The 16053-nt window shown below is 44.8% G+C and overlaps 1 protein-coding gene across 2 annotated transcripts in view; it reads left to right on the top strand.

The window, feature by feature from the left end:
* The window catches only part of SERPINE2 (serpin family E member 2), a 67714-nt gene extending 51926 nt beyond the window's left edge, over window positions 1–15788 (top strand). The window contains exons 5-10 of one of the 2 annotated variants that reach the window (XM_068968248.1): window positions 6056–6254; window positions 8266–8366; window positions 8878–8880; window positions 10528–10614; window positions 13802–13885; window positions 15122–15788. In XM_068968248.1, the coding sequence (XP_068824349.1) occupies window positions 6056–6254; window positions 8266–8366; window positions 8878–8880; window positions 10528–10614; window positions 13802–13885; window positions 15122–15159 (512 nt within the window). In that variant the 3' untranslated portion in view covers window positions 15160–15788. The remainder of the gene's footprint in view (window positions 1–6055; window positions 6255–8265; window positions 8367–8877; window positions 8881–10527; window positions 10615–13801; window positions 13886–15121) is intronic. The other variant, XM_068968247.1, reaches the window with a different exon arrangement.
* The last annotated feature ends 265 nt before the right edge of the window (window positions 15789–16053 follow it).

Below are 16053 nucleotides of genomic sequence, written 5' to 3'. Positions count from 1 at the left end.
CTTCACCCAACAAATGGCACCAGTACTCAACCCAGTTGCTCAAACCACATCTCCATCTCCATCAACTCTCCCCAGACTCCCTTTCCATTGCAGCCTGATTGTAGACTACCATGTACAGTGGATCAATTTGTGCTTCTTTTTCTCAAATATATATTTCGATTTCTATTTAAGAATAGCCTGAACAGTTCCTTAAGAACCCCGAAATCCACAAAGCTGCTTGTAGTTGAAGTAATTAGAGGGACTTTGATCTACAAGGCTTTCCTGATACTGAATATTTAAAATATTCTCTCTCCTTTTTTACAGGCTGAGAAGGGTTCTTAACACTAAGAACCGTGGTTATCTCCTCCATTATAGGACTTAAAGTAGGAATCAGAGTACTTTATAGGGCTTTCCAGAAAAACCAGACCATCCGCAAAGTACCACCTACAGAAAGTTCTAAATCTTCTCCGTATTTTCAATGTTTGAGTCTTTGCCTGTTCATTAAAAGATTTTGTAGATCGCCATTCATCAAAGAGGGCTTCTCTAGTGGCTCAGCAGTAAAGAATCCACCTGCAATGTAGGGAATACAGGAGATGTGGGTTTGATCCCTGGGTTGAAAAGATGCCCTAGAGAAGGAATTGGCAACCTGCTCCAGTATTCTTGCCTGGAGAATCCTATGGATTCTCTCTATATATCCCTGGCAGGCTATAGTCCATGGGGTCACAAAGAGTCAGACACAACCGAGCAACTAACATTTTCACTTTCATTCATCGAAGAGAAAAAACTGATTTTTCCCTCTTTCACCCTTTCCCCTCTCTTTAGAATGAATGGGGCTGCTCCATTCACATCTCTAAATACTCCAGGAATTCTCCTCACTGGAGAACACTCAGTCTGCTTCCCAGATGTTAAAGGATGGAAGGCCTGGGGCAGAAAGAGGTCTGGGATGGCAACAGGCTCTCTGCTTTGACACAAAATCCCTAGATGCCGCTTCCTCACCTGGTTCATTCCACCCAGGAGCTGTGCCCCACTGAAGCAGGTGTGGTTTCTCCTGATAGATTGATTCTGATGCTCAGGAAGTAAAGTATCTTACAAAGCTGCTCACACCCATAGATGAAGGCTTTTTTCTGTGTGTAGTGACTGTAGGCTGAGTTCTAAGCATGAGTTATCTCATTTAATTTTCACAACAGCTCTGTAAAGTGGGTACTATCATCCCATTTTACATATAGAGAAACTGAGACTTGGAGTTCAGGAACTTGCCCAAGTCCCAGAGCTAGTGTGTTGGAGCCAGGGTTTGAATCCAGGTCCTCTGACTCCAGATAATCGTATCTTTAACCTTTGCCCTCTGTACAACCATGCTATGAAAGCAGTACTTCCATGATTGGGTGGACGGAGAGGAAAAGTGTTTTTTCACCCTGGTGGCTCAGACGATAAAGAATCTGCCTGCAGTGCAGGAGACCTGAGTTTGATACCTGGGTCAGGAAGATCCAAGAAGGGAATGGCTACCCACTCCAGGATTATTTCCTGGAGAATTCTGTGGACTAAGGAGCCTGGTGGGCTACAGTCCCTGGGGTTGCAAAGAGTCAGACACTACTGAGCAACTAACACTTTGACTTTCACTTTCCACAAGCAAAGATAAGCGTGGAAGGGGGCTGTGTATGGAGTCATCCTAGCTGACGTTTGTCATCTGCTCCTGTGATGAGAAGTGGGGCCGGGGAGAAATGGAACATCAGGCAGATTTGAGCAACTAGATGCAAATTGATTAGCCATTATTCTCTTTACTGATCAGTTAACGATGTGTCCCCCCGAGGCTGGATTCCCTGGTAGAAGTAGCAGCTCTCGCCCCACCTGGAACACACTCCAGCTCATAACTTCATTTTTCATGACCTTGATTCTCACCAGAACAGAAAACACTTCTAGAAGTGGTTAATGAACACCTCCAGGTCCTTATTTCATGCTACAGAGCCGTCCTTTATTAGCAACTTCCCAGATTTCAGAGTTTCCAAAAATGAGCTCTACCAGCATAGGAACCTAATGTTTTCTCTGAGAATTAAAAGGTTTATTAGGAAGTGGTTTGTTGTTTTTCTTTCCCATCATTTTCATTTTCTGCTGAGACTATTTTATGATGCAGGGGAAAGACACAGAATCTCATCTTGGATTCTCAGGCAGTCCTGAGACAGAACCTGGGTAAGAGTGAGGTCCACGTGTGTCCTGAGCTGAGACCAGCACCCCAGGTGCCTGGGCAGTTCCACAGGCAGAGGCATATGATGGGAACAGGGGACACCAAGTGACCCACGAGTTGCTCGCGTGCTTCTTCATCAGGGAGAGCCTGCCATGTCCTCCTGCAGTGTTATGTATTCTAAGAGCCTCACCATTTCGTCATATTACTGGTGGCTCATACAGTAAGGAATCTGCCTGCAATGCAGCAGACCCAGGTTCAGTCCCTGCATTGGGAAGATCTCCTGGAGAAGGGAATGACTACCCACTCCAGTATTCTTTCCTAGACAATTCAATGGACTGAGGATCCTGGCAAACTACAGTCTATAGAGTCACAAAGAGTCAGATACGACCGAGCAACTCACACACACACAGACACAACTAAAAGTGTTTCTTACATCCCCAATATCTCAGTTGATAAAGAATCTGCCTGCAATACAGGAGACCCTGGTTTGATTCCTGGGTCAGGAAGATCTGCTGGAGAAGGGATAGGCTAGCCACTCCAGTGTTCTTGGGCTTCCCTGGTGGCTCAGCTGGTGAAGCATCCGCCTGCAATGTGGGAGACCTGGGTTCAATCCCTGGGTTGGGAAGATCACCTGGAGAAGGGAAAGTCTACCCTCTCCAGTGTTCTGGCCTGGAGAATTCCGTGGACTGTATAGTTCATGGGGTCGCAAAGAATCGGACACGACTGAGCGACTTTCACTTTACTTCACTACATATCAATGTTTGCAGTCTCTCCCTTCATCAGGACCTCCCTCCCAATCCCTATCTGGAGAAAAGGCTTACTGAAGTTCCTTGTCTCAGATGCAGTGATTACCAAAGGTCATCCCCAAAGAACAGTCAAGTGAAGATCATGAGAGAAACTCACTTTCTCTTTTCTCTCATTCTTAAATGTTTTGTCCTTCCTGGTCATTCAGAGGAGGAGGAAGAGGGGGCCAGCATTCACTGAGCACCCACCATGGCCGGGCCTTGCTGGGAACCTTGTTGTTTAATCGCTAAGTTGTGTCTAACTCTGCGACTCCATGGACTGTATAGCCCGCCAGGCTCTTCTGTCCATGGGATTTTTCCCAGGGAAGAATACTGGAATGAGTTGCCATTTCCTCCTCTGGGGGATATTCCCAAGCCAGAGATCAAACCCACGTCTCCTGCATTGGCAGGTGGGTTCTTTATCACTAAGCCACCAGGGAAATCCCACTGAGTACCTTGTGTATGGCTTCTAAATTCATCCTCACAATGATCCTGTGGGCTACACACTTCTTATTTTATATTACAGTATAGCTGATTAACAATGTTGGGATAGTTTCAGGTGGACAGCAAAGGGACCCGACCATACATATACATGTATCTGCTCTCCCCAAAGTCCCCCTCCAGGCTGCCACTTAACATTGAGCAGAGTGCCCTGTGCTATTACAGTAGGATCTTGTTGGTTATGCTTTTTCACACTTTTTATATTCCTGATCTCTCTGTTCTCCAAACCAGGAGGCACACAGAGGTTAAGGAACCTCACCAGGATCACTGAGGTCTTCTTCTAAAGTTGGAAGTGTTCAAGAAAACATTTCAGAATTCCACATAATCTAGAAATGCTGGCTTTCAATTCACGTAGTTAATTCTTACAGGTCTCCCATTGCATGGCTAATGTAAAGGTTTCTTGGGATGCTCAGGCATGCTCTGTGGAAGGCTCTTTTCCTGGGATGCTCATGGCCCCTCTGGGCCCCACACCTGTGCCCTGGGCTTCTCCCCAACACCTGCCGTGACTGCACTTGTGCTGACTCTGATGGGCGATCCTCGGTTGTACTGCTTAGTTGCTAAATGTTTTGAATGTTTCACATGGGATTGTTGTTGTTATGTAGTCACTAAGTCATGTCCAGTTCTTTATGACCCCATGGACTGTAGCCCACCAGGCTCCTCTGTCCATGGGATTCTCCAGGCAAGGGTACTGGAGTGGGCAGCCATTTCATTCTCCAGAGTCTTCCAGACCCAGGAATTGAACCCAGGAATTGTCTTCTTCATCAGCAGGCAGAATCTTTACCACGGAGCCGCTAGGGAAGCCCCTTCACGTGGGATAAAAGGATTCTAAGATCAAATAAATTTGGGAAACCTGGGAATAACTAGAGTTAAACGGTTTTCTTCGGGACCTCTCAGAGCCTTTCTCGGACTGTTGTGTATTATGAATGTGCAAGAAGAAGCAAGTGTCCGGAGCTTCCTGAGATGTGGAATTCATTTTGTCTACCAGGTGTCTTGCGGGCTGTGTGTTCTCTAGATGACTTTGTGAGAAGTGCTGGTTTAAGTCATTGCTGGGTCTTTATTAGTGATCACGGGCACCGTAAACTATCAGAAAGCCCTCATGGTGGTTCCCAGAATGGATGAAGAATGAGTAGGGAGTGGGAGTGAAGGAGGAGCACCTTTGGGTTTAGACATACTGAGTCATTATGGAGCTCTGCTCCACTTCTCAGCCACGTGTCCCTTCTTGACAAGTTAGTTAGTGTCTCTAATTGTAGCCTCCCCAGCTATAAAATTCTTCCCTGCTGGCTCAGACAGTAAAGAATCCGCCTGTGATGCAGGAGACCCAGGTTAGATCCCTTAGTTGGGAAGATCCCCTGGAGAAGGGAATGGCAGCCCACTCCAGTATTCTTACCTGGAGAATCCCATGGGCAGAGGAACCTGGCTGGCTACAGTCCATGCGGTTGCAAAGTCGGACATGACTGGGTGACTAACACTTTCACTTTCACAGCTATAAATAGGACTGCTTAAATCTACTTTGTGAGGTGCTGTAGATTCTAAATGTGTTTGCACAGTAGATGTGGGCCTGGCACAGAGTGGACTCTAAACAGGGGGAGCTGTTTACTGCACCCCCACACCCCGACAACTCCTCTTCACACACACAGACACTCCACCAGAAGAATCATGCTTAGGCAGCTCACATTCATCCCTTCATCCATCTGATAAAGGCCAACTTCTTACAAAGCACTGTATTCTACATGCCTTGTGATCTGGTTTAATTCTACTTAGATTTAGTGTGGCCAAAGGCATTCTAGACACGTCTAGACTAAAGAATTCTTTACCAGGGAAGGAAGAAATAATTGCCCTTGTCTTTGACTTTCTAAGAAAGCTATTTTTGGAAGCTTTCATAAAAACAGAAAATGAAGGGGGAAAGCAGTGAGTGCTGTGTAGACGAACATGGCTGGGCATTTATTTGTCTTCTAGAGATCTTATAATACAAAAAATGAAATCAAAGGCGAAGCAGTTAGGACCAAACCACCTGACACACTCACCTGAATGTTATCATGATTTTCTCATCTTTTAAAAATATACATGTGGGGCTTGAATTTCAGTTGTCTTCTTACAATTAACAGGAGAACGGATGCATGAATGGCCATCCTTTGAAAATGAAATGTTTGTTGATGCCTGCTATGTGGTATATGGTGGGGGCTTCCCTGATGGCTCAGACAGTAGAGAACCTGCCTGCCAGTGCAGGAGACGTAAGAGACGCAGATTTGATCCCTGGGTGGGTGAGGAAGATCCCCTGGAGACAGAAATGGCAACCCACTCCAGTATTCTTGCCTAGGATAATCCCATGGACAGAGGAGCCTGGTGGGCTACAGTCCATGGCACTACAAAGAGCTGGATGCGACTGGGGGATTAACAGACACACTATGTGGCAGGCCCCAAAGATTTGAAAGATTCAAAAGGTGAATAAACATGTTTGGGAAATGGGCATATAAAAAAATGGAGAACGATAAAAGTATGTGCCCCAAAGTCAACACAAAGAAATAAATAAAAAACTACCCTGACCATCAGGAACCGCTCATGCTCCTTCTGGAAGTCACCAAGGGTGCCCTGAACCTGCCTCTGATTTCTTCAGGGTCTACAAGCACCCCCAGTGGCTTATGGTACAACTTCATCGAGCTGCCCTACCACGGTGAAAGCATCAGCATGCTGATCGCGCTGCCAACAGAGAGCTCCGTCCCACTCTCGGCCATTGTCCCTCACATCAGCACCAAGACCATCGACAGCTGGGTGAGCACCATGGTGCCCAAGCGGGTGCAGGTCATCCTGCCCAAGTAAGTAGCCCCTGTCCCCAAAAGAGAAAAGCGCGGGAGCCCTGAGCCCTGGGAGTGACTGTGTCACATACCGCACAACCGAAGGCTGACGCATCATGGAACCCCGCTTTATTTTGCGGAAGTTGCATGGTGGGAATACAAAGCTATGCTTTTGTAGAAGTTGGTTTTCAATCCCTGTGCCTCTTCTGTGGCAGGATAATGACAATGGGGAAGGAGAGAAAACATCCTGGTCACTAAGCCCTCTACCAGACCACAAGTTGCTGTGCCACTACAAGGGTTTTTAGTATATCTCATCGTTCAAAGGGGGCTTCTCTGGTAGCTCAGTGGTCAAGAATTCACCTGCCAGTGCAGGAGATGAGGGTTTGATCTCTGGGTTGGGAAAATCCCCTGGAATAGGAAATGGCAACCCACTCCAGTATTCTTGCCTGAGAAATCCCATGGACAGAGGAACCTGGCGGGCTACATCCATGGGGTCGCAAAGAGTTGGATGCGATCGAACACACATGCACGCATACCCTCCAGTTCTGATAGCTTTTAATTTTCTAGTCACTGAGATAAGCAATCAGAGGCATATATTCATAATGAGTATTATAATAATCCTCCCAAGAGTTTTTTGTTGTAAAATAAACCTTCACATAAGGCAATGCTTGCCATAAATGAATAGGCTGGTGAGGTACATAAATTATCATTGTAAGTAAATTACCACTACAACCCATCTGTGATGGGTCTGCTCACTTACCCTTGCTGCTCTGCCACAGGATGTGATAAAATCTGGTAAACACATCTTCTGTTGACAGATTTAATAACTGACATTTACATATGTATAGCTATAATGCCAGATAGTCCAAGTATCCCACAAATCCATATCATATGCAAAGGAATATCATTCCTAATGCGTACCCCTGATTTAATGGTAAAATGCTTCCAGAATGCAAACACTTAACTAGCAGGAATGTATCTCCTCCCTTTGAGCATCCACAATCCCAGTAACCATGGTGGTTCTGTGGTTGGATACAGGGGAAGACTGTAGAACACTAAACACTTGTCAATACCCTGTTACTGAGTCTACTGCTCATTGAGCAATAGACCAATAAAGAGATGAGTTGCTGGGGCTTCCCTGGTGGTCCAGTAGCTAAGACTTCCTCCTCCCAATGCAAGGGGCCTGAGTTCAATCCCTGGTCAGGGAACTAGGTCCCACATTCCACAACTAAAGATCCCACATGCCACAATGAAGATCAAAGATCCCAAGTGCCACGGCTAAGACCTGGAGCAGCCAAATAAAAAAATATTCTAAAAGAAAGGGAAGAGAGAGAGAGATGAGTTGCTGGAGCAAGGAATAGCGACTTTATTCAGAGAGCCAGCAGACTGTGAAGATGGTGGACCAGTGTTCCAAAGACCCATCTTGCCTGAGTTAGAATTCAGGCTTCTTTTATACTAAAAGGGGAGGGAGTAAAGTTGAACACTTCCTGGTTTCCATCAGTCTCCAGAGAGGATGTGTCAATTTCTTCCTCCCTGCAATCTTTCACAGATGGGCCTGGCCTATTTCCTATGAGCTAAACAAAAGTGTGTTAGCTTAATGTTGGTTACCTGGGAGGCAGGGTTCCCAGAGATGGGCCAGTAGGTATAATTTAAGCTTAAAGGCAACATCCCTTTAGCAATTAACTTGTAAGAGAATACAGAGATTCTTTCCTATTACAACCCTGTATCTCCCCATTCAGCATAAGAGAAAGTACTTCCATAGCTCTTCCTCGGGCTAGAATGGGGAGCCTGTTGCCCACGAGGGTGAGGACCCCACTACTTGCTGTTACTATTCCATTTTGCCATATATATGTTTGAGAGATGGATTGTTCTCTACTTACCTGGTACTTAAATCTTGGGGTTAAAATTTAAGATATGACTGTTCAGAGTATACATTTAAAAACACGTTTGTAAACATTCTTTCCCACTGGGATTGATTATATCATTCTGTATCATTTATAATGGTTTTCCCCATTTTCTGCTTTTGTGCTAGGTTCACAGCTGTGGCACAAACAGATTTGAAGGAGCCGCTGAAAGTCCTTGGCATCACTGATATGTTTGATCCATCAAAGGCGAATTTTGCAAAAATAACAAGTATGTTCAATTTAAAACTTGCTCTTAAACTTGAACAGTATGTTATAAACCGAATTTCTGATTTGTTCAGAAGGAAAAGGTCAACATTAGGAATGTGTTGCTGTAACACTCTTCAGGGTTTCATTGGATGCCTCACCAAATGATGCTACCAAGCCTTCATCACTTATGTCAGCACGAGTCATCCATCCCTTACCTTTCCCATGTACGTTTCATGGGAAACCTACGTGACTGCATGCATTTAAAAAAACATTTCATGTATTGTTTCCATTACCTAAAAATTTGGCTCTTAATTAGATATTAGTCTCTTCTTTTCCCAAATGCACAATTTTCTCCTGTATTTTCAAATTTTCAAGATCAAGAATGTTTGAGCTCTCAAATGGCTTAACTTCCACCAAACAACTGCAGGTGCCAGTATGTGCAAATAGGATTTTGGCATCTCAATCCCATTAATCTGAAATATGAATTCAAAGGAGGCTCATTAATTGCCTTTGCCAAACCATCTAGGACACAGCTGGTATGATATCCCTTCATTTGCCAGTTACATGTAATTTTTTTTTCCCCTGGAGTCATATCTCAATGGTTGGTCTTTGTCTTTTTAATTGATAGCATAGCCAGCTCCTTCCACAGACAAGGCTTAAACATTGTTTTTGCTCCATTTCGTACTTTTCCCCTTGAGTGATAAGAGAATAGTTCAGTACCAACCTCAGTTGCCTGGTAGTGAACACCTGGGTACCTGTCGTGGGGATTAACGTGACTCCCCTGGTAAAACTGCAGCTCCATGGATGTTCTGAGACTCTCATCCCGTGTTAACCAAACTCTCTTCCCTCATCCAGCTGCATTAGCATCACCTTGTCTGAAATTCACAATCGTGGGTCTGACTCAGACCTACTGAGTCAGCATCTTTGCTTGAACAAGTTCATCCCAGTGCAGCCTGGGAAGTGCTGTTTTACCCTGTACTTTCCCCTTCAGGATTACGCATTGTAGCTTAAATACTAGATACCTGTGACAGGGCGTTCACAGGTGTTCCGAGGGAGGAGCAGGTGCCAGAAATTCTCCTGAGACGTTCTGTTTAACCGTGCAGGTGACGAGGGCCCTGGAAACGTGTCTCTCATTCATGATCAGTCACATTAGAGCCGAGCACCAGTGCAGACGATTTAAAAGCAGACAACACCAAAAGCACTTTTCTCCCTTTGTACCAGACCTGTGTCCCATCAGGGTCAACATTAACTTCTGTCTGCATTCTCCTCAAATGCTGACCCCAGTGGGTATTGCTGGAATGGTGAGGTTTGCTGAGAAGGAAAGGGTGTTCAATAGAAGGTCCCAGGGGCCTAGCTGCACTTCTGAGCCTGGCTCCTCCTCCTCTGTCACTACTCTGCCCTTAAGTGAGGGACTTTTGTTAGGAAAAGACCGCTCTTACTCTGCCACTAATGAGCCATGTGACGGGGGGACAGTTTCTTAACACTCTCGGCCACAGGTTCCCCATGTGTAAGTGCTATATTTTTCCTGGATGTGAGATTCTTTAATTGAAAAGTAACATTGTTGGCTTGCTTCTTCCAGAAAACTAGATTACCTTTTTAAAGCTCTGCCCTTTTAAAAATTCTTAAGTGATAGGAGTTGAACCGACAGAGGCAGTAACACACTTGGGGTCCCGGACTCCCTGCTGTGAAGTGATGTCACAGTTCACTTAGCAGAGACTGAAATTCACCACAGTTGACAGTCACGCTACACCCTTCCATCATGGGGACTGTCAGAAGTCACTTCCTCTGACACTTTTTTGTTTGGATTTTTGGATTTTTTTTTTCAATTTATTTTTAATTGAAGGATAATTGCTTTACAATATTGTCTTGGTTTCTGCCATCCATCAACATGCATCAGCCATAGGTATACATATGTCCCTCCCTCTGGAACCCCCTCCCACCCTGTGCCATCGCTCTAGGTTGTCGTTGTTTGAGCTCCCCGCGCGTCATACAGCAAATTCCCACTAGCTATCTATTTTACATATGGTAATATATGTTTCCGTGCTACTCTCTGGATTCATCCCACCCTTTCCTAACACCTTTTAAGGACTGAAACTTGCCATGGCTTCAGGATTACTTCTCTCACCCAACCCAGCAACCTGCATATCAAGCAAATGCTGTTTCTGTTTATTTTCTGGAAACAGGGTCAGAAAATCTTCATGTTTCTCACATCTTGCAAAAAGCAAAAATCGAAGTCAGTGAAGATGGAACTAAAGCTTCAGCAGCAACAAGTAAGTAAGCTCTGGGTCTCGGGGCTGGGAGCAAGTACACCCAGTTCCTTCCTCGACTCAGCTTCTGTGTCCTGAGTCACATTTCTAGCCAGGCGTTGCGGGCTGACCCTCGGGAGACAGTGGTGAATTGGGGAAAACCCTCGTCCATGAAGCTCAGGGTCTGTTACATTACAGAAAGTACTTCAGTAGAAATTCCTCCAGGACAGGAGTCAGCAGACCTTTTCCATCAAGAGCTGGATGGGACCTAGTTTATGATTTTGTGGATTGTACAGGCTCCCTCTCCACTTCTCAGCTCCACCTTTGCAGTGTGAACGCAGCATAGACTGACTATACAAGCAAACAGGCATGGCTGTGTTATAATCCAGCTTCCCTGGTGGCTCAGACAGTAAAGCATCTGCCTGCAATACGGGAGACTCAGGTTCGATTCCTGGGTCGGGAAGATCCCCTGAAGAAGGAAATGGCAATCCACTCCAGCACTCTTGCCTGGAAAACCCCATGGACGGAGGAGCCTGATAGGCTACAGTCTGTGGGGTCGCCCCTCAGACTTGACCTAGGGATGGTGGTTAACTGACACCCCCCACCCCCACCCTCAGATGGATCAAGCATATTGTGGCTTCCTATTGGCAGAAAAGCCCCATCTTCATATTGAAACACAAAATACTGACAACTACTAATAGGAAAATAGCCAATTGAGTCTATCCAGGACCAAGTGAAGAATTAGCAAGCAACTGTTGAATTCTGGCAGGATTGCTCCGCAGCCTTCCTGGATAATTAGAACTTCCACATTTGCTTTCTCCTCAATGGCTCATATAATGGAGGAGAAAACAGAACAGTCTTAGGTTGGTTTTTGTACCCCCTAATTATCCATACGAAATTGGATGAATAGATCTGGCCAAACTCTGTGAACTCATAAACTGACGGTCTTAGCTTTACTTGTAACTGGGTCAAATATTTCATTAAAATGTACCACTTGTGCTCAAAATAGACCCTTTATTGCCTTTCTAGAATAAACATTTAATTTTTATTTCCTTAAAATAACATTTAAAACAAAGAGCTAGAAAGTGACATCTAAATTTTGCCAAAGTTATTGAGAAGTGTTGCCATTAGTACTGTCAGGACTGCCTACGTAAGTTGCAGGGCCCCATGCTAAATGAAAACATGGAGCCTTTTGTTCAAAACTTACTAAGAATTTCAAGGACTTCCCTGGTGGTCCAGTAGCTAAGACTGTGCTCCCAATGCAGGGGGCCTGGGTTCAATCCCTCATCAGGGATTGATACCCACATGCCACAACTAAAGATCCTGCATGCCACAACCATGACCCAGTACAGTCAAATAAGTAAATAATATTAAAAAACAACAACAATTTCAAGTCAGCAGCCACAAAGCACTAGACCAAGTATAGGGCCACTGTGCGTGTGGGGTCTTGTGACTGCCCAGGTCGCATGCCCTCGAAGCCAGCCCTGCTGTATTAGTCTTCTAGGACTGCCATGGCAAGCTACCACAGAGTAGGCGGCTTAAGCAAAAGAAATTGACTTCTCATTTCTGGAGGCAGAAGTCCCGTATCAAGGTGTTGTCAGGGTTGGTTTCTCCTGAGGCCTCTCTCCTTGGCTTGCAGACGGCCACCTGGTCCCTGTGGCCCCCGCATGGCCTCTTCTGTGTGTTCACATCCCTGGCCTCTCACTCTCTTCCTATAAGGGCACCAGTCCTGTTAGGTTCAAGCCCTACCTTCATGGCCTCATTTAAACTTAAAGCCTTCCTGGGGCTTCCCTCATAGCTCAGTGGTAAAGAATCCGCCTGCCGGTACAGGAGACACAGGCTTGATCCCTGATCTGGGAAGATCCCACATGCCGTGGAGCAACTAAGCCCATGCGCCACAACTACTGAGCCTGCGCCCTGGAGCCCAGGGAGCCAAACCCACTGAAGCCTTTGTGCCCTGGAGCCCATGCTCCCCAAAAATAGAAGTCATCACAATGAGAAGCCTGCGTACCGCAACTAGAGAAAAACCCACGCAGCAACGAAGACACAACACAGCCAAAATCAAATTTTAAAAATTTGAAAATAAACTTAAAGACTTCCCTAAAGACCCTGTATGCAAATACAGTCACACTTGGGGCTAGGGATTCAGCGGACAGATTTTGAGGGATACAGTTCAGTCCATATCTCTTGCTGACTCTTGATTTGATTGTAATAATCCTAGGTTGAGCAGTTTGTCCAAGCATAGCTATAGCTGTTTCCCTTACAACATCAAGCCTAAGTCATTACAGCTTCCCAGGGGTTTGAGGAAGAAGACTGGGCCATTGCAGCAAGCATGGGGCAGTTATGCCAGATATCCGCCCTTCTGCCAGGCCTTATCACTGGCTTATTAGATCAGAGCTACCGTTGCGAAACAGGGCAGAGGAAACGTGTTTAAGACCATAAGCATAGACACGTTTGCTTCCAGTGTCCGCACCAGGTGAGCTGAACAGCGGTGCCAGGTAGTAGGCCCCGGATGAGCAGTCTATACTCCGATGCGAAGAAAGTCTAGATGATGAGCCCAAGGGAGAAGGCACAGGCAAAACGGATGAGAAGTGAGCTGGTCCTTGGTACTGAGAAAGGATTTGGATAGGCCAGAAGGACCAGGGGCCAGGCCTTAGCTAGGTAGATGGTATGAATGACGCACAGGTAATAGTAACAGTGAATATGCGTTGGGTGCTTCTTAGGTGGCATACGCTGTTAAAGAACCCACCTGCCTATGCAGGAGGTGCAAGAGACACGGGTTCAGTCTCTGGGTCTGGAAGATCTCCTGGAGGAGGAAATGGCAACCCACTCCAGTATTCTTGCCTGGGAAATCCCACGGACAGAGGAGCCTGGTGGGCTACAGTCCATGGGCTTGCAAAGAGTCAGACCCAACTGAGTGACTGAGCACAAACATACACAATGTTCTGAGAGCTGTCATATGTTTCAGTTCATCCTCGAAAGAGCACTACCTGGAGTAAGCATGTTTTCTAAAGGAGATGGGCTTGTGTGAACTACATGAGGCAGATTGGAAAGGGCCTGGCCCATGGTGGCTGTGCCGTCAGTGGTGACCACAGGGCCTGTTGTTTCGTGGCCAGCCTCTGGGACAGGAATGATGTCCTGCCTTGAAATACGTGCTGCCTTTGCTGGCCTCATGCTGGGTGTACAATGGGTTTTCCTTTTCTTCCTGCAGCTGCGATTCTGATTGCAAGGTCATCGCCTCCCTGGTTTATAGTAGACAGACCTTTTCTGTTTTTCATCCGACATAATCCTACAGGTGAGTGAGTGTCTTCTCCCATTGTTCACTAGCTTTGAATCCTTCTCCCATGTGTCAACAAGTGCCAGCGCTTTGAGTCATGTAACTGCCCCCTTTGCAGAGAAAGGAGAATCAGACTGTTTTTACACAGTGTGATGGCATCTCTCAAGCACAGGATTTTAGGTTTTGTCTCTTTGTTTTTTGTTTTTTTTTTAACATCTGAAGAGCTCTGCAGTCCTTTGGGGCTTTTTGACGTCTGCTAACTTTTTTTTAAATAAAGGTAAATTAGGTAAATTTTTCAGGAAGCTACATGTCTTCAACCTTTGTAAGGGCACCCTGCTGTTATGACCTGAGAATTGTTAGTTCAGTCAGTCTTAGCTCCATGAGTCATGGGTTCAAAGTTGGCTCTGTCTTTTAGCTTCATCTTTAAAATTAGAATAACAGTAATTCCTACCTCTTAGTACAGTTATAAAGAATAATTAAGACTGTCTTTGTGCAGAGATTGTCTTCATGTTGGTGCAGAGTAGAAACTAACATATTCTAGTTTTTACTCTGCTTTTGATCAATAACCTAAGCTGCTTCCTATCCTTTTATCTCATTGCATCTTAATCATTATAATTAGTATGCTCCTGAGCCAAACAGTCCAAACGGGAGCCTCTAGCCACACGTGATACTTAGCTTTTTGACTTTAATTAAAATGAAGGGCTTCCCAGGTGGCTCAGAGGTAAAGAATCCACCCGCCAATGCAGGAGACTTGGGTTCGATCCCTGGGTTGGGAAGATCCCCTGGAGAAGGAAGTGGCAACCCACTCCAGTATTCTTGCCTAGGAAATCCCATGGACAGAGGAGCCTGGCAGGCTACAGTCCATGGGGTTGCAGAAGAGTTGGGCATGACTTAGTGACTAAACAACAACAATTGAAATGTAATTTAAAATTCAGTTTCTTAAACCACGTTTCAAAGGCTCAATAGCCACATGTGACCAGCGCTACCATATTGGACAATGAAGATGCATACAATGAAGAGACAAAACCTAAAATCCTGTGTTTGAGAGATGCCATCACACTGTGTAAAAACAGTCTGATTCTCCTTTCTCTGCAAAGGGGGCAGTTATATGACTCCCATCACTGCAAAAATTCCATTGGATAACATTGCTTAAGAGCAGTGGGGTTAAAGACAGCCCAGAAACCTCCCCTTAGATATATCTTCCATTTTATCTGAAGGACTAGAGTTATGCTTTGTTTCCTTTTAATTCTCTAGGTGCTGTCTTATTCATGGGGCAGATAAACAAACCCTGAAGAGTATACGGAAGGAACCATGCAGAGCAAAGACTACTTTGCTATGAAGAAAAGACTCCTTTCCTACATCTTGCCTAGTTCTGTTAAATATTTTTGTACATGACTTTCTTTTTCAAAACTAGTTCTTAGGTTCAGAGACTCAGTGATGCAGCATTTCTGTTCTGGAAAGTCTTAAGGGGGGTAAGGGGCAGGATGGTGGAACACTGTACTGAGAAATGAATAGAAAGGCTTCAAAATGTCTAAAAGATTCTTTAAACTACTGAGCGGTTACCTAGGTTAACAACCCTCTTGAGTATTTACTATCCAGTTCAGGATTTTTGTTTTGTTCTGTTTATATGTGTGGCTTTTCAGAAAAATTTAATCAGTGTGATGGGGGAGGGGAAAAAAAGACATTTTATGGTAGCTTTTACTTTTATATGAAAAAAATATTATTGGCCTTTTAAAAATTTTTTTGGGTCTCATCCAAAGTCTTGAAAGTAATCTTGCATTACTTTGGGGGTAGAAATAGTGAAATCTTTAGCCTCTTTGTGTGTTTTTGTTGTTGTTATTTTATATAATGCATGTATCCACTAAAATAAAGTTTAAAAAACTAATGTCTTGCTAGACAAGGTTTGCTGTTGTGCAGTGTGCCTGTCAACTACTGGTCTGTACTCTTTGGATTTGCATTTTTGTATTTTGTACAAAGTAAAAATAAAGTGTTATGAGTAGTAAAAAAAAAAAAGAAGAAGAATAAAAAGCCATTTCTATGCTATTTGAAAATACAACAAAAGAAACAGCCTTTTAAAAATACCTCAGTCTCTTCTAATAAACCTTTGCACTTAGGCAAACAGCAAAAAAACCCCTGGCCTTCCCGTCCCTCACCTAAATCTGGCAGTCACTTTTCCTGCCCCAGCA

Source organism: Capricornis sumatraensis, chromosome 3 (genome assembly GCF_032405125.1).
Source record: "Capricornis sumatraensis isolate serow.1 chromosome 3, serow.2, whole genome shotgun sequence".
Taxonomy (NCBI): domain Eukaryota; kingdom Metazoa; phylum Chordata; class Mammalia; order Artiodactyla; family Bovidae; genus Capricornis; species Capricornis sumatraensis.
The sequence above is the reverse complement of the archived record's forward strand: the minus strand, read 5'-3'. Positions and strand labels throughout refer to the sequence as shown.